The 23,788-nt window shown below is 43.3% G+C and overlaps 1 protein-coding gene across 2 annotated transcripts; it reads right to left on the minus strand.

The window, feature by feature from the left end:
* Nucleotides 1-1,044: 1,044 nt before the first annotated feature.
* Nucleotides 1,045-22,390, minus strand: UBE2V1 (ubiquitin conjugating enzyme E2 V1). Of its 2 annotated transcripts, none has more exons than XM_050918157.1 (4): nt 22,283-22,390; nt 7,078-7,226; nt 3,214-3,339; nt 1,045-2,829 (listed from the first exon to the last, which is right to left on the minus strand). In XM_050918157.1, exons 1-4 carry the CDS (start codon nt 22,302-22,304, stop codon nt 2,683-2,685), a joined length of 444 nt encoding a protein of 147 aa, XP_050774114.1. In that variant the 5' UTR covers nt 22,305-22,390; the 3' UTR covers nt 1,045-2,682. The 2 variants fall into 2 exon arrangements, with proteins under 2 accessions (XP_050774114.1, XP_050774116.1); XM_050918159.1 differs by lacking the exon at nt 22,283-22,390 and adding an exon at nt 8,860-8,884.
* Between the last annotated feature and the right edge of the window lie 1,398 nt (nt 22,391-23,788).

Here is a 23,788-nt window from a genome sequence, read left to right on the forward strand (position 1 = left end):
TACATGCTACCTGTTGTCAGAAGTTTGTGGGATTTGAAAAGTTGATTACTCAAGGTATGAAGGCCCTCAACTAAGCCTTGTCCATGTTATATAGGATATTGCAAAGGTAATCTTAAAAAACAGTACTGGTGTCAAGAAGCACAATAATCAGCCACCCTTCTGCTTTCCATTTAAAATAATTTCAGATGCCGAGGTCTTTGAAATAAACCTTACAAGCTGATGTAGCACTAGTCCCAATACTATTTCCACATTTTACAAGATAATTTCTGCTTCACCATATGGCGAGTATTTCAAACCAAAACACATATGAACATAACCCCTTCCCCCGCACAATCCTACCTCCCCCCCCACCAACACAAAGAGCCCAGTTCCCTAAGACTTTAAGGTGAATTCACAAGCAATATCTAATTTTTCCCGTTCAAAGAAGGCTCTCTTCATAGCCAGAAATACCAAATCACAGATAAAAATAGGGGATATGAAGTTCTGAACAGAAATCCAGCTTTGCAGAATACACTATTACAGAGAGAAGGACAAAATCTTAAGATGGGAATGAATCTGACTAATTGACTTTCCAGCTTTGAGTCCCCCCTCACCTTTTCTTCCTTTTGTGACTACACAAACAGTAGAACAGAACAGGCTGCAATGCCTGGATTTCATTCTCTCAGAGAGACTGCAGCAAATGAGGCCATCGTGGTAGGCACAAGTGTAGAAGTTTTCTGTCTGAAGGAGTTTCTATTTCAGCAGTTTCTTAAGATCATCACAGGAAGGACCCTCCAATTATTTTGGGCCTGGCTTTAACTTAAACCATCACACTGATGCGACTCATGTAAAATCCCTCCTTTACACAGTACTCTCAAGGAGGCAGCAGCACACCCAAATCAGGACAGTTGTTTCTTTCACCACACAACATTAAGTTATACGCAAAAATTTTCACATTTTACTATTAAATCAGATCACCATATTATGATCTGTAACAAGATACTCCAAAACATTTCAAGATTTCCCTAAGTGATCAAAATTCTAAACATAAATACAATTAAAGCCTTGTCATATTAATGCACACTTTTTATTATATTAAAATCAGGCAATGGTCTGATACAATAAAAAGGCTGCTTATGGAATACTGTTATGTTAAACTTTAATTACAGAGGATGTTAAATCCTTACAACTAATATTTTCCTCAAAAAGAGTTAATGGAAACATCAATTGTTCATTGATTTGATAGCCACTGCTTTAAACTGTGGTTTTTTACACAAACACTGAATTTGTCATAAAACTTAGGACACACTAGGTTGTTTGTATTTAAGCTTGCATCCACATATCAGCAGTCTGTGGTCCAAAACAGTAAGTCAGAAAAGGCAGTGATTTGCCAGGAAGCATTGCCAGTAAGGTGTCTCTCTAATCTGCTGTGCACACCATTTATCCCCAAATCTTCATGGAAGAGTTTCTCTCACAACACCTGAAGTGTCAAAACAAAGTCTACACTAAGTTGATTTGTCTCTAATTGTCAGGTCTTTAAAAAGGGCCAAAAGTAAGTGCACTGTTTATTAGTTAACAGCCTCAGGTCAATTTTGAAGCACTGAAATTTGACTGGTTGTATTGGAGTGTGTGTTTAGAATTTCTACATGCAGAGTTTTCCCATTAAAGTTTGGCAGCTAGCAAATCCAAGCAATCCTGGTAAATTACCACTCTTTTCACCATGTCAAAAGCCTACCTAATAACATCAGCCATGGCCAGCTTGGCGGTGTGGCAGCAGTGCCATGGGGGCAAGGGAGATCCAAGTTTGCGAGCAGAATAGATACTCTTGTTTCCCAGGCTGGTGAAGACTAAATTCATTGCAAAAACAAAATGACAAGCATGAGGGGACAGGTCAGGTGATTGCCCAAACACTTTCCCCTGCTGGCCACTGGCCAGGGGTAAGGAGAAAAGTCACAAAAGGGGCAAAAATAAAGCAGCACCCCCTCTAGGAAGATGGGAGAGAGGAAAGATTGAAAAAACCCTGAATCCCTCACCCAAGGCCCATGTTATTGGGGGAGGTGTGGGGGGAGGGGGCAGGAAGAGAAATACAATCTGTGCTTTGGCCAAAGGGAAGAAGAGAAGCCTGCCCTACATTACTAGGACATAAAAAATAAAACCAACCACAGTCACATTCAGCCTTTACTAGAGATAGCACAAAGGGAGGGATGATTGAGGTTAGCATACATCCCCATTAGTAGTCCACAAAGCCCAGCATAGTCCTGGAAGCTAAAACCTTTGTGTCTATTCTAATAAATAGCCCTGAGCTTCAACTCTATTGCAAAAGACAGAGAAAGGGGAAAAAAAAACCCAATAACCCAGGCCAAACACACAGCAAGGTGATTGTGTGATATATGTTTTCACAGTTGAATAAAATGTGCCACACTGGTCTTGACAGTAATAAATTTAAATAGACTTTTCTTGATACCAGAAGTTCAACTATGTGGATAGTGGTTACACATGACAGGATTATTTGTTATAGCACAACTTATATTTCAAATGAAAAATTAGTATCATTTACAGTATCTCAAGATAAACTTCCTTTGAATGGGAACTTCCTTTCCAGTACTTTGAGGTCTACAAGATGCATCTAGAAAATTTACTACTGTGGAAAATGAAGACAGCTTAAATTGAATAAAGGGGCATGATTTGTTTTTGTTTTTTAAATTAATTGCTGTAACATTGTCCTTCAGGTGGCTGAGGAAGTTTCATATTTTCTTTAGACATCATTAGACGCCGAAGCTCTTGCAGAACAACTTTGATACTATAAGAATTCTGCCATTTTGCTAGGACTGATATGGCTCTGGGATCCACCTAAAAATAGACAAAAAACACCACTCCTGTCAGTCCTCAGAGTCCAAAAAATATAGCTGCTTATCAGACACGGTGGTTTTTAATCAAGTTACTGCCAGCAAGTTTGAAAAAATTAACATATGTTTAGTTTCCTTTCAAGCTTAATAAATGCTCATACTGTGTAACAACCTGAGTGCTGCTAAGACAAAAGAGAGGAGTTGTTAGCAATATCTTTAAATTACTGAAACATATTTGATGACAATTACCTTATACCTCCCCTCTTCCACTACTCAAAAAGAAAGCAAAGTATTTGTTAAGAAACACCTGAGTAAAGATGTAGGTTCAAATTAACGTTCAATGTTTAAACTACGTTAACATAAACAGAAAAAAAAGAAAACAACTTACCACTCCATTAGAACTATTTACTCCATTCATATTAATTTTTGTGACAAATCTTACAAACGGAGGTGCTTCTGGATATTTAGGCCCACATTCTATTTTAAGGCTGTATATTCTGTTTTCATAAATTGTCTGGAAGAGAAGAACATCTGTGTCAGGCAGTATTAGAATCACTCAATTACAATAGTCATCAGGGACACACAGTTTAAGTGCGACACACATGGCAGATGTTTTCACATTTGCTAAGCTACACTCTGAAAATTGCCAGAAAAAGTCACTTAGTGCCCAACATAGACAAAGCGTGTCATGCTGCACACCAATAATTAAACTATCATCTATTTATCAGATTATGGAATATAATCGACATCCCTGCTTGGAGATTAATTTAGAGTAAAGTAATCCAGTATCTCTCCATAGATTTCAGTTTCATACTAGGCAATTCAAAGGCATATGCATTTTTGAATTGTAGGTTCAATGGTCTAGACTACCTCGGAAATGAAACCAATGCTTTATATTAGCCAGCTATTTAAACCCAATTTTCTGTAAAAACTATAGCTAGACCTCGATTTTTGCACCGTATTCATAACTCGCCGAAGTGAGAGTTGTGGGGAGATAAGGAGAATGCTCCAAATCACAATACATTCATGGGTCACTCCCCATCGTCAGACCAGGAATCAAAGGATTATTATTTTTCACAGCAATTACACTGTGCTGGTGCCTTACGGACATAAGACAGTCTCTACCATGAGGCGCTTAAAATCTAACTAAATATGTGGAAAGGAGGACATAACAAATGTACAGGGACTGAAGAATATATCTTGTTCTTTTGCAATTTTTAAAGATGATTTAAGACAGTGGGGAGAGGAATTAGGACAAGGGGGGAGGAGGGGAGGGTGAAGCTAACCAGAAACTACAAGAGTTTTAAGTGTTCACATGGTAGACTGGGTCAGGGAGGGATTCCAGCTGTAAAAGGTAAGAATGAAGGGAGCATGACAGAAAGCCACAAAGGGGGGAGGCCTGGATAGATCAGAAAGTCTCCAGACTGGGAAATCTGAGCACAGATTCTTGTTGAGTCAACATGGCTCTGAATGCCAAAAGACGAGAATGGCTCAAAAACTACAAGTTCTGTCATCATGCAAGCATACGGGCACTCAGAAACATAATGCTGTGTGTTTTTACACAGAGGGCTCTCTATGTAAAATCCTACTGGAGACAAGCCACAGGCAGGTTTTACTTTAACACTGCTAACCAAAATCAACTGTATACCCTCAACCTGGGGAATAACTTTGGTGTACAAACAAATGGAAGAACTACTTCACACAATGCACAGTCAGGGTATGTTGTGAAGGCCAAAACTACAAATGGATTCAAAAAAAATTAGGTAAGTTCACGGAGGACAGGTCCATCAATAGCCACTAGCCAAGATGGTAATGGATGCAACTCCATGCTCAGGGTGTCCCTAAATCTGACTGCCAGATGCTGGGACAAGATAACAGGGTACAGATCACTTCATGATTGTCCTGTTCTGTTCATTCCCTTTGAATAATCTGGTATTGGCCACTGATGGAAGACAGGATACTGGGCTAGATGGACCATTGGTTTGACCCAGTATGGTCATTCTTGTGTAGGTACATTGAGGTAAAAAATACTTATGCCTTGTCTCTGCTAGGATTTTACATTGACAGAGCTCTCCTCAATGTAAACACACGCTTAAGTGTAATCTCTTCACAATTATGGCGCAATTTGACTAAAGACAGATTGAGAAAGAGGCCAGCAAGCACTGGGATATGATCTATTACAAGATTTAGAGTAAAGAGACAGACGCATATACATATCTATTACTAGTAAACTAGAACCTGCCAGTTTGAAACTCAAGTAAGAGTCACTGTATTCATAGACAGGTACACACACAAATGCATTTGCAGTGGTCTTTCTATGCAACAGTGACATCCAGTGGTCAGTTATGCAGAGCAGGATTTTCTAGTGGCTTTGGTAGGAGAGATCTTTTTAAAAGGTGTCAGACAGGAAAGGTGAAAAACAGAAGACAGTTGTGAACCGAGACAAAAAGTTGTCACCTCTAGACAGATTGGATTATCCTACACAATTCTGACATCAGAATCACTTCACTGTACTTTGCTCCCATGACAATACTTCTGTGGTAAAAGCACAGGTGTGTGCAGATTTCAGTCTCTTTTTAAATATTTGTTTAATACAAGACCGTTGAATGACAAGTACTAAAAGACAGGATCATGTAAGTGTCTATAGTCAATAAAAATATTTACAGCCAACATTGAGGTTGGCACCTCAAATCTTCATGGAAGACCTTCTCTCAGAACACCTGAAGTGTCAAAACAAAGTCTACATTAAGTTGATTTGTCTCTAATTGAACGGTAAACCTTCAGCTGCTGTATTATGTTCGGTCAAAGTCACCCTACCTCAGAAATGGCTACAAAGACAGGTGCAGATATAGGCAATGAGAGCATCTGAAGGCTTCCACATAATGATAGGTTGAAAAGACTGGGCGTACTTCGTATAGTGACGGTAACACGCACTCACATTTATCATTCCATAGTAAAAGAGCAAGGGGATAGTCAGTGAAACTGGAAGGCCGCAATAGTGATGAGGAAGGGGTGTGTGTGTGTGTGTGTGTGTGTGTTTGTTTTAAGATACACATAATGCATAAATGACATGTGGAATTTACTACTGCAAAGTAGAGGCCAAGAGTTTAATAGGATTAAAAAAAGGATATGACATATGGATGAGAACATATAGTTACATTATCCTTCTACATCATTAAAAAGTAGAGATAAAGCCTCATGAGATACAGCAGAAACCAGTCACTGACTGATAAGGAGTCACCTATGGGGACATTCCATAGATGGTAGGGCCTAGAGGCCTAAAGGGGCTTACCCCACTGTAGAGACATCAACAACATTCCTGCCCAAATAAATTAGTCCAATTTGTCCACTACAGCCAGAGTGTAGTCACATGGACCATAGCTCTGAAGAACCATCATAGCAGCCATGTTTTGGACTAGCTATGAGATACTAAGCTTGTCACCACTGTAGGTTTCAGACTGCAAGACCATGAGGTTAGTACATAAGGTACTTTGAAAATATCAAATGATATGGAAACACTAAGCCTAATTATTTGTCTCACACATAGTGATAACATAGCTGTACCGCTATCATCAAGATGTCCTTTTTACTAACCTCTCTAAACAGGAGGACAGATACTCTCCAGCTGCAGTATTACTGTAAAGAGCATGGTAGCATTATAAAAAGCCACTCTGAGGCATATTAAATACACTGATTGGGAGACAAGTGATAAAGTCAAAAGCACAGTTTAGTTTATGGCTAGAATTTCAAATTCTAATAAGAGTTTTCTGAGTTAGCTGAAACTTTAAAGTTTTGCTGCAATAGAAATACTACCCCTCCACCCCCAAATCCTCAAGAAATGCCCTAAAGCGATGACCAAAACAGAACTGAACTAAGGCAAAATATGTTAATATAGAAGGACTGGCTAGTGAGATATTACCAGTATTAGCTCCATATTTAACTCTTAAAAGCTTTGAGACTTTGCTGTAATTCAGACCTACAGGGCACTAGAAGATTACTGTGTAAATTAATCTGTAAACGTGAATGTCACTTGTGTAACAGAGTTAATCAATTAAAAGGTATTAGCATTGTTTAAAGTCATAAGCAGAAAGATATACTGGCATATCAACCCCAATTTATATGCCAAGTGAATCTGGTTGCATACACATACCCACTCAGATACATGCATGAGAATGTCTGCAAGGGAAAAAAGGGGAGAGGAAAGCAGAATTTTGAGTGACGCTGGAATTTAAATCTGAAAGTTGATGCTTACTCTTGGAGGCCCAATAATCATTCCTGTCCATCTTGTAAGTGTCATATCTTCATCATCTTCAAGACCCCAGCTAACTGTACCATCTCCTACTCCTTTCTGACCTTCTTCAAGTTCTTCCAACAGTCGAAAATTACGAGGAACTTTTACTCCTAAAAAGAATCAGAAAAACTTTGAACTGAGAATATTTGGCAGTGATATAAGACTGGATAATTGGACTGCTACTTTTGATAATCCTATGTCAAAACATTTAGACCAAACCTTGAGAAACAGCAATATTTCTGAGTGGCAGTATTTTCATGGTGTGAGGAAGATACAAGATCAGACATTAAATATAAAAGTGAGTGGAAAGAAGGAGTCGTCTTTTTTTTTTTTTAAGGTAAATACAAAAATCATGCTAGTGAGCCAAGGCAGCTAGGCTCTGCATTAGTGCACACAGCCAGAGGAGGAAGAGGACCTCTGTGTATTCAGAGATGTAAGCAGCATTATTTACTTCCTGCTTCCTTACAGTCTGTCTTCCTACTTTATGTCCATTTGATTTAGAAAATAAAAGGTAGAAGCTACAACATTTTGTACGAGCCTGGACATCTATGACTCTTTCCAGAGCTTTTTAAATGTAGCAAATCAATCTGTGTTGTAACATAAACAAGTTAATTTGAAATTAATTTTAGTGGACTTCAACAGTGCAAGATCTAGCTGAAGTACTTATATGGGCCCCCAAAATTGTAATATCTGAGTACCTCATCATCTTTAACAAACTTATGCCACAACACCTCTGTGAGGTAGGGAACCATTATCAGTACCATTTCACAGGTAGGGAACTAAGACACAGAGAGGCTAAGTGACTTTCCCTTCAAGACCAAGCCACAGCCATTAAGAATCCTGAATAAATCCTATTCTCTGTCATGTTCTTTTTTTTGCTCATAGTACATGCTTAAGAACAGTCCTAAGAGAAACAAAGATGCATTGATAGGACAGAGAACGCTAATGGAGTTATTTTCCACTTGACCTTCTCAAGAAATTTTTGTTTACAGAAATACCAAAAGGTTAACTATTGAATAGTTGCATAACATGCAAGATGACTGAAGAGAATGCCTAGTCCCCTTCTCCAGCCTCACCTGTTGGTTAGCATAGAAGAAACAGAAATTCTGTTTATGGGACTAAAATGTTCTCAGTGATGAATAAGCTCATCTAGTGCTCAAGAAACATCTCTAGTACATGACATGAGGGAAGAGGCAAAGCAAGAGCCTTGAAAATATCTCCTTTGACTGCTTGAGAACCTGGAAGGGTTGTCACATTGCATATGAGAGAGCTTAGAGAAGGACAACTTTAGTGTCTTTAAAGTCTCCCTCAATTGTCTTAGAAACCTAAAAGGGACTAAATGGCAATTCTGATTTTGTTGTGGAATCAAAGTCCTAATCCTCAAAGCTCTACAATATACATTAAAAAACAAAAAAATTGAAACCCTTGAACTGACATAAGAATGCCAAGTAACCTGGACACACACACACACAGATCAGTTGTCTCATATTGGGCATCTAAAATTACGACACTTGACAAATTTGGCCTTAATATCATTCCGCCTCAACTCACCATTTGTAAAGCTAGGATAATACCACCACCTCATCTCATTGGGAGCTATGAAAATAATTCATTAAGATATGTAGATACCACAGAAGAGCCCAAGATGAAGTTAGTTCTGTATTCAGTGCAAGGTTTGGATGGTTTGTGGTAAGGCATGGAGCCACATACTGACAAGGATAAAAGGAAATATTGAATAGCTACCCAGTCAGTGAGCACCATCAATTCTGTGCACTGAATAAGGCAGGAATCCTGTGGGAAGAAAGCAGTATGTGATCATTTGATTAAGGACTATAATAATGTAAATGCACAGGAAAGTCAAACTAAAGTTCAAACGGCAACATTAACTCCATCATTTCCTAACCTGAATGTGCTGGACTTTGAAACCTTACTTTGGTGTGGGGGAGAGTGTATATAATATTAATATAAGTTCTTATGGAAACAGACGGCAACATTGTTTTAGGGCTCTTCCAAATATTCTGATTCAGAATGAGTCAGAGCAATGAATGGCAAGGGTCCTAGAAATAAAAGATTGTAGAGTAGCAATTAAACTAGTCTGTGGATCGCTGGTGGTCCAGAGAGAGCTGGCTGGTCGTAGGGCTTCCTAACTGCTGTATCACATGAAGAAAGGAAAAAAAAAGGCTAAAAACAAACTCTGAGTATTACTGCTACAGAATTTGTTTTGTTGCTAGTGTCACAACTGCAAAGTGGTGGGTCCATGAGGCAACATCAAAATGTTGATTTCACACTATATAAAAAAAACCTGGAAAACGCCTGTTTGGGGCAGGGGAGGGGGAAAATCAGTGTCTTACCCTAGCACAGCCTGTACAAGGGCACCTTCTGTCTGCATACTAAAGCATACAGCATCTGTGGAAGTTTGGTCCTAACCTGGAACTTGAATGAAGTTCAAAAAAACAATATAAACTGATGATCAATTTGTGAATTTAATGAGGGGATGAGGAAAGAGTAGGAAGGCGAGAAAACTTATTTTAGGATGTATGATTGGATAACTATGTTCTTATCTGTTCTGTGCACATTAAATATTTGCCAAGTTACTTTTGCAAGCTAAACCCGGGGCAAGTTCTATGACAGAAGAGTATTCCTACACCAGCTGACTCAAGAGTGAGTCATCTACATTTTCCACATACGGCAAATACCTGCATAATTTTTTTTATTAAGTGTAGTTATGGAGACTGACAACACAACAACAAAACAAACCTGTTTGCTTTAAAAGCCCTTCAATACAAAAACAGAATACAGAAGAAATAAGTAGTTTAGTCCAAGTTTTAATAACTACATCACCAAAACAGGCTTCAGATTATAAATTTTAATTTAGCCAATTCTTTATGAACCAGAATACTCTGAGCAGCAGTTTCAAATTTCATTTAAATTATGACACAAAAGGTAGGAGAAAAATCTGCATCATCTTAGTTTACTGCCTGCAGACCTCATGGAAATAGTCCAAAGAGAAATATATATTATATTATAAACTTCAGAGCAAAAGGATAAAGATTACTACAGTGAACCTGCTAGAGACTTAACTATAGCAGCACTGAATGTTAAATCTCCAGTTTCACGAGTTTATAAACTGGATATAAATTTTAAGTCTTGACTAAATTTGTACACATCTGGCCTCAATCTCAGACTTTTGTTTACTAGCTCTGACAAAGCCCATGAAGAACATTTAGTTTTACAGTGGGGATTGGAGAAAAAAAAATCCACTTGCCTGCCATAAGTGGAGAAGCCTTATTTCTATAGATCTCAAGTTCCTAATGAAGAGTTGTTAGCCTTATGGTTATGAAGATAGCATTCCAAGAGCTAAGTGATACAGCACCCTCTTCATGAGCTTTGCTCCTCAGAATTCCACCAAGCAGCAGCAGACTAAAATTAATTCTTGGTAAGTAATTATCTATTAAGTCATCTCAGATTTTAAACTGACTTCCAACAACGACTTGCCAGACCCAGGCACAACAGGATAAATTAAGGATGCAGAAGATTGATAAAGCAAAAAATCCTGTCAGACAGAATCTAAGATAATTTTTGTATTAAGAAAGAAAAATATGCTTCCAGGCAGATATATGAAAGTCCTAGTTTGACAAAGGGTCTCAAAACATTCCAAAGTTCAACTCCTATCAAACCACTTAAGTACAAAAAAATTAACAGAGCATATGTTAATTCTTAGACCTCTTGCATCTTGTCAGTCTGAGGTACAGTATTACAAGTTAGAGCACAGAAAGCCTTGATATTTAAAGAGCTGTTCTACACTGGGGGGAGGGAATTGATCTAAGATATGCAACTTTGAAGTATCTTAGTTCGACTTACCTGGCCGTCCGCACAGAGGCAGCTTGACTGCCGCGGCTCCCCTGTCGACTCCGCTTACTCCTCCTGCCGAGGTGGAGTACGGCCGTCAATTCGGGGATCGATTTATCGCATCTAGATGAGATGCAATAAATCGATCCCCGATAGTTCGATTACTACCCGCCGATCTAGCGGGTAGTGTAGACTTGGCTTAAGTGTTTTTAGCTTAATTAAAAACCACTTAAAGTAGTTCAAATAAGTCATACAAACAAATGTATATTTGATGAAGCAAAAAAAGTAAAGTCCATTACTCTGCTTTTCTGAGCTTTTCCATCTTAAGAAATTTCAGTTATATAATTTAAATAATACCAGATTCAGACTTGTACAACCAAATTGAAGCACACAGTATGTTTTACAGAGGTAAAGACTTTTCAAAAACTGGGTCCATTTTGGAAGCACCAAAGTACTTTAGCACTGCTAGTAGGTTCTGATACAATGAAATGGTCAAAATACTTTGACGGACAGATGCTGCACCATGAAAGTGAAAAGGAGTTTTACCACTGATTTCAATATGCACAAAATCAAACCTTCAGAGTAAAGAGTTAGTTTTACATTGGCATGACAATGAAAGATTACATCTGTAGCTTTTCTTTCCACAGAGGAGTTAAGACACAAGCATTTATCGTTTGGCACATACAGATTTATCTCAACTGTAAGGGATAAAGCACAAGAATTTATGGCTAATACATTTCAGTAATTAGGAGCTCTAACAAAAACAAGTCCTTGTTCTGTCAGGGATAATTTTACATAACTAATTTAAAGAGGAAACCTATCAGATTCTGATCTCTCATACCAATTTTAACTTTGACATCAGTAATTACTCCAGAACTAACTAGCCTAAGTGAAATCACATCTTTCAACCAAAACTTATCTTTTGTACCTAAATACACAAAACAGCTGGAAAAAAAATGTTTTAAAATACTTTCCATGTTACGTTTGATATTACAGCCTTAATTATATCCGCTCCAAGTATTCTTCTTTGGAACTATTTTAAACACTAGATTTTCCAACAATCACACAATTAAGTACTCTTTTAGATGCAGAATTTTGTCCTCAGAATACTTTTGAAGTGATGCGATATTTAGTGTTTGATTAAAGGCTTTTGGTTATGATACAAACTGTAAGAAGCCAAGAAATGTAAAGTTCATATGTTGCCCTTACATGTCATTGTACTCAAACAAGACAACAGAAACTGACTTGTTCTGAGATATTTAACCAGCCCCCAAACTCTATGAAATACTTCTGAATAAGATAAAGTGCTAGTTGCATAATTTTATACTTAAGTGCATTCCTTGCAAATTAGACTAAGGGCTAGTCCACACTAGAAGTGCTAAAGCAGTGTAGCTGCACCGCTGTAGCGTGTCTGGTGAAGACGCTCTCTGCTGACAGAAGACAGCTCTCCTGGACGCATAATAAAAGCACCTCCCTGAGAGTCACTAGCTGGCTGACGAAGGTCTGGTCTACGCCGGGTGGGAGGTGGGGGGGAAATCGATCTAAGATACACAACTTCAGCTATGAGTATAGCGTAGCTGAAGTCAACACATCTTAGATCGACTTCGATTGACTTATTTCGTGCCCTCGTGGTGCGGGATCAATGGCCGCCACTCCCCCGTCAACTCCGCTTCCGCCTCTCGCTCTGGTGGAGTTCCTGAGTCGACGGGGAGCACGTTTGGGGATCGATGTATCGCGTCTCATCTAGATATGATACATTGATCAGCGATAGATGGATCACTACCTGCCAACCCGGTAGGTAGTGTAGACATACCCATCGTGCTATCTACATCAGCACTTGGGTTGGTGTAGCTTACGTCATTCTGGGGGATGGCTTACTGACACTCCTGAGCAAGATAAGTTATATTGTAATAACCTGTAGTGTACGCAAGCCCTAAAATTGCTTATAGAGACTTGCATTTCCATTAAAGAGGTCTCAAACTAAAGAAAACTTTGTAGTACAAATTAGACAGTTGCAATGTCAACATTGTTTTAGTTTTTCAGCTGTGAAACAAGCCATAATAGCTACATCAGCTACAATTTATTTTACTAAGGAAGTCATTCAAAACTAATATTTTGGGGAAAATATTTACACCAACTCTTATCAGACAAAAATATTTGCTTTTATATGTAACAAGAATATTGGTGATGTTGAGTTCCGCATTCTCTCTCAAACTTCCACCTTCCAAAAAAAAAAAAAAAAAATTCCTTAAGTACTGCTAGAATTTCTGAAATTAATCCCTTTGATTAAAAAAAACTTCTAAATAGCTGATCCTTTTGTACTCAATTATAAAATAAAATGCAAGTGTTATCTGGATATTAAGATTAATTTAAAACAGCAGGAAATTCACACCAGCAGATTAGAGCAAATATGATACAAAACTTTATCTTTAGCTAAAATCCTGTGTCAGTTTAATATCAGGTTTCTTATAAGCACACAGGAACTGCCATACTGGATCAGCCCAAGGTCCATTTAGTTCAGTAACGAACACCAAATGCTTCTGAAGAAGTTATAAAAAAACCTACTGTAGGCAGATGAGGGATAATTTGCTGTCCATGCTAGATCTCATCCTGCTTTCTAGTAGTTAGAGATTGGCTTAAACCATGAAGCTCAAAGCCACTTAGCATTAACTATCATAATTCTGGATATTCTCGTTATCCAGATACATGTCTAATCCCTTTTTGAATTTTACTAACTTCTTGGTACAAGCAATATCTAGTGACAATAAATTCCACAGGCCAGTTATGCATTGCACAAAAAACCTGCTCTCTTCCCAGTTTTAAATCTGCCATCTTTGGATTTAATTGAATGGACCTTAGTTCTTGTGTTATGAGACAAGAAGAACAGAAGCTATCAATCTACCTTCTCCACACCTGCTTTTTTATGTACATTTATTGTGTCGACTCTTATTCATCTCCTTTCTTTTCAATCTCTTCATATGAATTTTTCCACATCCTGTATCACTTGTCATCTTTCACTAACTCTACAAAATCCTTTTTTGAGATAGGAATACTATCACACAGTACTCCAGATGAGGCCACACTATTGATGTATACAATAGCATAGTATTTTCGATATTATTCTCCATCCTATTCTTTATGCATCCTAACACTTTAATTTTAAGTATAGCTGTGCATTAGGCAGAGATCTTAAATGCCTTAACTCATCTGCAATGAAGCCTTGAATCCCAAACTGCATTAATTCAGGAAAATCAGAACTTTGTAAGATGTATGAGTAATTTATTTTTTCCCCTCCAGTATGTATTATTTTGTATTTAGCAATGCTGAACTTCATATACAATCTTGGTGCCCATTTACCTAGTCTGGTTAGCTCCCTCTGAAGTGCTGTACAGTCCTCTCTGGTCTTGACTAGATTAAGTAACTCTCTATTATCCGCAGACTGTTACCTTTCTCATCTCATTAATAAGTTTACTACATGACACTGGACCTAAAAATGGAACCTTGAGGTACCCTGCTGTTAAATTTTTGCTATGATGAAAGTTGACCATTTAATCCCAGTGTTTTCTGTCTAATAGCTACTTTTTGATCCATTATAACACTTTGCTGTTCTCCTCATGACTCCTTAGATTTTTCCGTAGTCTCTTATGAGGCACCTCGTCAGAGGCCTTTTGAAAGTCTAAAAATAAGAAGTTCAACCAATTATTCTTTATTCACACATTAAAAAAATTCTGAGATATAAAAGTGTGTCTTCCTTTGCAGAAACCGTACTGGTTAGACCGTATCATATCAAGATATTTCAGAAACATTATTATTCAATTTTTAATTATTGTTTCAACCTATTTCTTAGATGTAGATATAAGGCTCACTGGTCTGTAATTCTCTCAAGCACTCCTGGAGTCTTTTTTAAATATAGGTACAATTGCTACCATCCAATACTCTGGAACAGTGCTGTCTTTAGATGAGAAATTGGGTATTTTTGTTAAAGAGGAAGTGGTTGGTCTCCTAAGTTCTTTTACTGAAACACTGTATGCTACAGATATCATTCAATGATATCCAAGTGCTTTACAAATAAACATGCATACCTCACAAGGATTTTGTGAAACAAGTACTAGTAAAGTAGATTTTGATAATAAGATATAAGTTGCTTGTCAAAAAGCCCCATGATAAATCAAAAGGAAAAAAAACCAAACAGAAAACCCCAAGAGACTCATTTCCCAGGTCCTTGTTGTACCCTTAAGACTATACTTATGAAGCTTCCGGTATCAACTGTGTACATTACCAACAGTATCACAGTGTCACTGTAACATTACCGAGAATGAGTCTAAAAACTGCATTGTTGGCCACATGGCAGGATCTATTACCAGCAACAGTTGCTTCATTTACCAACTGAACAAAGCCCAAAGTTGTATTTAAATTAAGTTGTTGGCCTCTATTCCACAATTAGAGGTTAGGGCAAAGTCTCAGAATTCCCATACCATGTTAACAAAGTTACATACCAATTTTAAGAGTTTTTGCCAAAAGTAGTTAAGGTACACAACATCCTACCACCAGCAATTTAAACTTGAACATAACCATTAGCGCATGCTCTTTAGTAACATGCAGAGTTCCTGCACCATTTTTCTCCCCTCTAGCCATATATTACCTAAAGTACAAGCGCTCCACTTTCAATACTACAAGCGCCAATAAAGCAGAGCTTTTAGAACAAGGGTGAGCAAACTACAGCAACCGGTCCCATCCGGCCCACCTGCCATTTTAATCTGGTCCTCAAGCTCCCGACGGGGAGCAGAGTCTGGGGCTTGCCCTGCTCCGGCACTCCAGCTAGGGAGCACGGTCAGAGGCCACTCCATATGGCTCCCAGAAGCAGCATTTATGTCCTGCTCCAGCTCCTATGCATAGGGGCAGCCAGAGGGCTCCACTGCGCACGCCGTCCCCACCTCAAGAGCCACCCCTGCAGCTCCCATTGGCCAGGAATCACAACTGAGAGCTGCAAGGGCAGCACCTGTGGATGGTGCAGCGCACAGCAGCGCTGCCTGGCTGTGCCTCCGCGTAGGAGCCGGAGGGGGGACATGCTGCTGCTGCTTCCGGAAGCTGCTTGAGGTAAGCACTGCTCAGAGCCTGCACCCCGAGCCACAGCCCCATGCCCCATCCCTGCCCTCCAAACCCCTTGGTCCCCGCCGAGAACACCCTCCTGCACCCTAAACCCTCCAGCCCCACCCCAGAGCCTGCACCCCCAGCCAGGGCCTACACTGCCCTGCCCCAATCCCTCTCCCGCACCCTGAACTCCTCATTTCTGACCCCACCCCAGAGCCTGCACCCCACAGCCAGAGCCCTCACCCCATCCCACACCCCAACCCCAATTTTGTGAGCATTTATGACCCGCCATACAATTTTCATACACAGATATGGCTCTCGGGCCAAAAAGATACATAGAACGTGATCCAGAAAAAGCAACACACTCATTATCAAAACACATTTTACTGGTTAGTTAAGATTGTTCAGGTCTGGCCTGCAATGCAGTGCCATGTCATGTGGAATCCAGGTACCAATTAAAGTTTTAGACTTTGTCTCCACGAAATGTTGGTTGCATAGCTAATACTGCATCTCTTCATGCACATCCCCCTCACGTCCACCCAGACAGTGAATTTATGGATCTGCACTGGCTTCAAAAGAAAGCCACTTGCCTTATTCTTCCAGATAAACAAACTGAAAAGTCAGCAGCTGCAAAGGATTATTGGGAAAATATAGCTGCCAGAATGAAGTGACATGAGAGAGCCTGATGAGGTCATATCACAGTTTCATGTTTTATACTGAGTGTTCCAACATGGTCTCCTGAAATATACAGCACATTTGTGGCAGAACACAGATGATATCAGGATTATGAGAACTTTTATATACAGATCCATAAAATACAAGCTTTATGGCAGCAGCTACTGCGCTGCTATAACATCAGGGTTTCTCCCCCTTTAAATCTTGATTCTCTACAACCATTGTTCTTATAAACTTTAAACTGTCTTTGGAAATAAGATCTTTCTCTTGGGGTAGCTTAAGATTTGTTCATTTGCTACTTCAAAGGGGAATGTCCTATGATTAATGGATGGATATGTAATTTTACATTTCAACAGAGATTTTAAAACAACTATTCTCATGCAACATTTGAAATCGAACACTGGGGCAAGAACCTGAAAGTGAAACTGACTTTCTTATCCAACTTGAAGAAACTAAGTAGACAATGCCCGTAGAATCTGTAACTAGACTTTGAATATTCTTATAGTTTTAACGTAAGGCGTTTAGTTACGGATGTAAATAAGTTTATTTACACTACGAGATAACGCTGGTAGAGTTCGTTTAGCCTTTCGAATTAGATTAACAACAAAATTAAAAGCCACAAAATCCTCAGTCTTTGAAATATATTTGGCCTGTAAAGGACATTATGTCAAGCCCTCCCTGTGAAGAGCTATGTGCTGCAAAAGTGAATACAAAGACATCTAATTTCATCTAGACAATACTAGTTTTAGCCCAATAAGTGACCAAAATGATTTGGGGGTTTTCAGGTCTCATGACACAGCATTAGACAGAAAAAAAAAAGTGTTCAAGTATGTAGCACCTGCAAGTCATTGCTTCATCAACAAAGAAAAAGCAGGGCCCAACTCACATTGTTATTTTATCCAGTTGCCAGAGTCTGAAGCCTCATTTTAAACTTTTACCCCAGAACTGAGAAAATAAGTACCTGATAAGTGAGAACAGACAAAGGCTCAACCTTAGGAGAGATGCACTATTCTGGTAGGCATAACCAATGACAATATAGACAGCTTTTCCTTTATGAACTGCTAAAGAGATGTCTTCTTGAGTTTCCCCACAGAGATTTCAGCTGACTAAACATTCTCCCTCCAGTCAATTTATATAGCTTCTGTGAATCGAAGGGCTGAGCTACCTTAAAATGCTGCAGCAGCACCAATATAGCACTTCAGTGAACACGCTACCTATGCCACATAGGTGGTACTCCTCCATGAGAAGTTGTAGCTATGTTGAGGGGAGAAGCTGTCTACACTGAGGGTTATGTTAGTTTAGCTGCATCACTCAAGTGTATGGATTTTTTAAACCCCTATGCAACGTAGTTATACCGACCTAATTTCCTAGTGTAGATCTGGTCTCGCTCATGGCTGTTCTTACTGCACACAGATACACAGGGTTCAGTTCAATTCAGCCAACACAACTTTTGGAAACAGATTCTATCTCCCTTCCTCTATTTCTCCCACCCCCTCCCATGCTGTAATTTGTCATGTCTCAAAGTACATTTATACTTAAACCACTGTGGCTGCGCTACTGTAGAGCTTCAGGCCTAATCTACACAAAAACATTAGCTCGATTTAGCTACGTCAGTCAGGGGTGGGAAAACTCCACACTGCTGAGTGGCATAGTTAAATCGACTTAAGTCCTCATATAGACAATGCTAAGCTGATAGAAGAATTCTTCTGTTGATATAGCTACTGTCTCTTGGAAAGGTGAATTAACTCCACCAGTGGGAGAATCCCTCCCATCAGTGTAGGTAGTGTCTACACCAGGGGGTCGGCAACCTATGGCACGCGAGCCAATTTTTAATGGCACGCGGCTGCCTGCTGGGACTCTGCGTGCCATTAAAAATCCTGCCGACGCGGCAAGCCGTGGGGTCCGCGGTCCCAGGCCGGAGTACCAGCTGAGCGCAGCAAGCCGCCGACCCCTCCCCTGCCTTCCCCCAGAGCCCTGCCACCGCATGCGCAGCGCTCTGGGGGCTGGGGCTGCGTGCTCCCACGGGGCAGCGTTTGGCTCCGTGGAGAGGTAAAGATGCTCCCCGCTCATCCAGAGCCCTGCCACCGCGCGCGCATTGCTCTGAGGGGCATGGCTGGGCTGCGCGCGGGGCGGAGGCAGGGCTCCAGATGAGCGGGGAGCCTCATGGTAAGGGGGCCGGGGGGGGGGTTGGGGCAGTCAAGGGACAGGGAGTAGGGTGGGTTGGATGGGGGAGTGGGATCCCAGGGGGGTGGTTAGGGGCGGGGGTCTCTGGAGGGGGGCAATTAGGGAGCGGGGTGGTGGATGGGGCATGGGAGTCCTGGAGTCTCTTTGAGGGGTGGATAGAGGTCAGGGCAGTCAGGGGACAGGAAGCAAGGAAGGTCCTGGGGGAGCAGTAAGGGTGGGGGGGGTCTCTGGAGGGGGTGGTCAAGGGACAAGGAGCTGGGGGGTTGGATGAGTCAGGAGTTCGGGGGGGGCTGTCAGGAGGCAGGGGTGTGCAGAGGGGTTGAGACAGGCAGGGAGCAGTGGGGCGTTTATGGGTCCAGAGTTCTGGGGGTCCTGTCAGGGGGTGAGGATCGGTTAGATAGGCATGGGAGTCCAGGGGGTCTGTCTGGGTGTGGGGGTGTGGATAAGGGTTGGGGCAGTCAGGGGACAGGTAGGGGGTAGGATCCTAGGGGGGCAGTCAGGGGACAAGGGGCAGGGAATCTTAGATAGGGGGTGGGGTCCCAGGAGGGAGTAGTCGGGATAAGGAGCGGTGGGAGGTCCTGGGGGGGGGCAGTCACCCAGCCCTCTGCCCTGAGCCCTGACCCCCACCACACACACACACCCAGTCCTCTGCCCTGAGCCCTGCACCCCCACCGGCCCCTGTCCTGAGCCCTGTACCAGCCAGCCCTCTGTTGACTCCTTCAGCCCCCTCCCCATTAACCCAGCCTTGAGTCTGGCACCCCCACACATACCCAGCCCCCCTACCCTGACACCTGCACCGCCTCACATGCCCCCAGCCCTCTGCCCTGACTCTTGCACTCTCCACATCCCCAGCCTCCCCACATCCCATGAACCCCGCACATCCCCACCCCCACCCTGAGCACAAAACGGGAGTCACATTCCCACCTGCACCCCTCACACCAAATGGGAGCTGCCCAGGTAAGTGCCCCCACACCCAAACCTCCTGCCCCAACCCTGAGCCCCCTCCTTCATTCCAGCTCCTAATCAGACCCTTCACCCCTAGACCTGTGCTCAGTGCACTCCCACCTCAGCTCAGTGCAGAGAGAGGAAGAGAATGGGCCAGAACCAGGGGGAAGGTAGGTACCCACTGTATGTGGGCAGGGCCGGGACCCCAGACTGGCAGCAGGCTTAGTGGGTCCGGCAGCCAGGAGTCGGAGGATAGAAACCCTGAGCAGCAGTGGGCTGAGCCGCTCAGCCCACAGACAGTCTGGGGTCCCTGCTGCCAGCCCCGCACAGCCCACTGCCGGTCTGGGGTTCTCGCTGTCAGACCCTTCCCAGCTGGGGTCCCAGACGCAGGCCCCACTCAGACCACTGCCGGCCTAGGTGAACAGAACCCCAGACCAGCAGTAGGCTGAGCAGGCCGGTGGCGTAAGATTAACATTTTAATTTAATTTTAAATTAAGCTTCTTAAACATTTTGAAACCTTCGTTTATTTTACAATACAACAATAGTTTGTTATATTATATATAGACTTGTAGAGAGAGACCTTCTAAAAAACATTAAAATGTATTACCAGCAAGCGAAACCTTAAATTAGAGTGAATAAATGAAGACTCGGCACACGACTAAGGCTGTCGACCTCTGGTCTACGCTGAAGCACTATCGTGGCGCAGCTGTGCCATTGTAGCATCTTAAGTGTAGACAAGTCTCCAGTGTAGAAACTACCTATGCCAACAGGAGAGGTTATCCCATGAGTGTAGGTAATCCACCTCCTCAAAAGATGGTAGCTAGGCTGACAGAAGAATTCTCCAGCCAACCTAGCACTGTCTACACAGGGGGTTTGGTCAGCATAGCTAGGTCTCTTGGGGATATGGATATTTTTTTACATGTTGACCAATGTAGCTATGCCAATACAAATTCCCAATGTATACCCTCCCTCAATAACTTCAGATTTACTCTAATAACCCTGTTAATCAGGGAACAATATCATACTCAGAAGTGATAAAAGAGTGGGACTGAATGCTTGAGAAAGAAATCATGGTGAGGATAAAGGAGAAGCAGCCAAGAACATCCTCATAACTTGGAACAAGGCATCCCCATTCTCTTCCAACCTGGTTTTATCAAGGGCATACCATCTTGACATCGCACAGCCTGGTACCCCCAGAACTCTACTCCTCCAAAGACACCCACCCTGGTACACAAGGCACCCCTCCTCTAGCCTACTAAACCCAGAATGCCTCTCCTCTCAACAACACCCCATCCTGGTACACAAGGCAGCCCCTCCTCCAGCCCGGCACCCCCAGAACGCCCTTCCACCCTCGCCCCCGGACACACAGCCTGGCACACAAGGCAGCCCCTCCTCCAGCCCGGCACCCCCAGAACGCCCTCCCCCCCCCAGGGACACACAGCCCAGCACACAAGGCAGCCCCTCCTCCAGCCCGGCACCCCCAGAACACCCTTCCCCCCCTCAGGGACACACAGCCCGGAACACAAGGCAGCCCCTCCTCCAGCCCGGCACCCCCAGAACGCCCTCCCCCCCCGGGAGACACAGCCTGGCACACAAGGCAGCCCCTCCTCCAGCCCGGCACCCCCAGAACGCCCTTCCCCCCCAGGGACACACAGCCCGGCACACAAGGCAGCCCCCCCTCCAGCCCGGCACCCCCAGAACGCCCTTCCCCCCCCCTCGGACACACAGTCCGGCACACAAGGCAGCCCCCCCTCCAGCCCAGCACCCCCAGAACGCCCTCCCCCCAGGGACACACAGGCCAGCACACAAGGCAGCCCCTCCTCCAGCCCGGCACCCCCAGAACACCCTTCCCCCCCTCAGGGACACACAGCCCGGCACACAAGGCAGCCCCTCCTGCAACCCGGCACCCCCAGAACGCCCTCCCCCCCCAGGGACACACAGCCTGGCACACAAGGCAGCCCCTCCTCCAGCCCAGCACCCCCAGAACGCCCTTCCCCCCCAGGGACACACAGGCCAGCACACAAGGCAGCCCCTCCTCCAGCCCGGCACCCCCAGAACACGCTTCCCCCCGGGACACACAGCCCGGCACGCAAAGGAGCCCCTCCTCCAGCCCGGCACCCCCAGAACGCCCCCCCCCAGGGACACACAGCCTGGCACACCCCGATACCCCTCCACCCGCACAAGCGCCTGCTCCGCCTTAAACCCCTCCCCCCGGAACCTCGCCCGCCAGCGCTGGGGCCCCGGCCTAGCGCCCCCAGCCGCCGCCCCTCCAGCCCGACACGCCCCGCCGGCGAACCCCCGCTCACGGAGCCCGCTGGGCCGAAGCCGGGGAGCCCCGCGACCTCCGGTACAAGCTGCACCACCCCCCCTCCTGCGGCGGCGAGTCCCTCCGCCCCGGCCCGGCCGCCCGAGCCCCGCTTACCCGAGCCCGTGGTGGCCGCCATCTTGCGCCGCTGTCGCTCCGACTAGCCCGGCCCTGCCGTCCACGTCACCTTAACGCGGGAAGTGCGGCGGTAAGCGAGTCCGGGGGCTGCCGAGCGGGACGCGGTGCAGGCGGGCGCAGTAAGAAAGGGCCTGGGAGCGGGGCGGGGCTGACCAGGGGGACCTAGGCAGAGAGATTTCTAGATGCAGATATCTTGTGTGGGAAATTAGACTCGCGGGCGGGCGACCGGGCCGTATGTGGGTTTCTGAACAACGGGCGTTAGACGAGGAAGCGGAGATGAGAGCAATAACAGTAACTAGTACGGAAAAAAACCAAAGGCGGAGTCCTTGTGGCACCTTAGAGACCAACACATTTATCTGGGCATAAGCTTTCGTGGGCTAGAACTCACTTCGTTAGCTGTAGGAAGTAAAAGATCCAGGAGCAGCTGTAAATACATGAAAGGCGGTGGGTTGCTTTACCAAGTGTTGTCAGTTAACGAGATAAATCAATGAACAGCAGGATACCAAGGGAGGAGAAATAACTTCTGAAGTGGTAAGAGAGTGCATAGGGCTACGGTCAGTGCCTTGCATGGTGGCAGGTTTCAGTGGTAGCCACGGAGCCTGGAGGCTAGATAGGGGAGCAAGTATAGAATCTACAGGGGAGATGACAGTACCACAGCAGTATACCTGGGATGAAAATAGTACCCATAGTGGCATCTGTAGGCAGTGGTGCTGGAATTAGGGGTGCTGCTGCACCCCTGGCTTGAAGTAGTAACAAACACCAAATACACTGTTTCCATGGTTTCTGTCATTAGCACCCCCACTATAAAAATTATTATCGCACTCCTGTTTATAGGGTAGAGAAGCTGGCACATACAGAGGAACAAAGCCTGTATCTATAGGGCACACTAAGTTATCACAATGCCAGTATCTCTATCCAGAGAGTTAATGATGGTTATACTATTGTTATGTATTATTTTGCAGCCCACACAATGTGTCCTATATGCCTATACGAGGGATTAAAAACATAAGCTTCCTGTCTAAAAGTGCCTACAACCAAATTTCAGACACGACACAGCACAGGAGGAAGTAACAAAATAATAGGATAGAAAACAGGTGGCAGCGATAAAAGGATTTGGTAGTCAGGTAAGCCATGTGCACATATATGATGCACTTTATATGGGAACAGTGCTGGTATCTGGAAACCAAATATGAGAGATGTGAAGGCCACACATCTGTAGGGTAACAGTGACCATAGATGGCAAGAGAAGGAGAAGTTACAGCACCTCTGGAGGAGGAGCTAAAGCTGATCTATAGGAATAACACAGAGGAAACAATGTTAGTGTCTCTAATAACCATTCAGTATCTATCGGAGCATGTATTTTAGAGTTACACTATAGTCAACATTGCAAAACAATTTCCATTATAATGCCTGTTTCCTTACTTTCATAACTGCTGCAATATTGTGCCTTATGGGCAGATATTGTCCATGCTTGGTCTCTACCCC

The sequence above is a fragment of the Gopherus flavomarginatus genome, chromosome 11 (genome assembly GCF_025201925.1).
Source record: "Gopherus flavomarginatus isolate rGopFla2 chromosome 11, rGopFla2.mat.asm, whole genome shotgun sequence".
Taxonomy (NCBI): domain Eukaryota; kingdom Metazoa; phylum Chordata; order Testudines; family Testudinidae; genus Gopherus; species Gopherus flavomarginatus.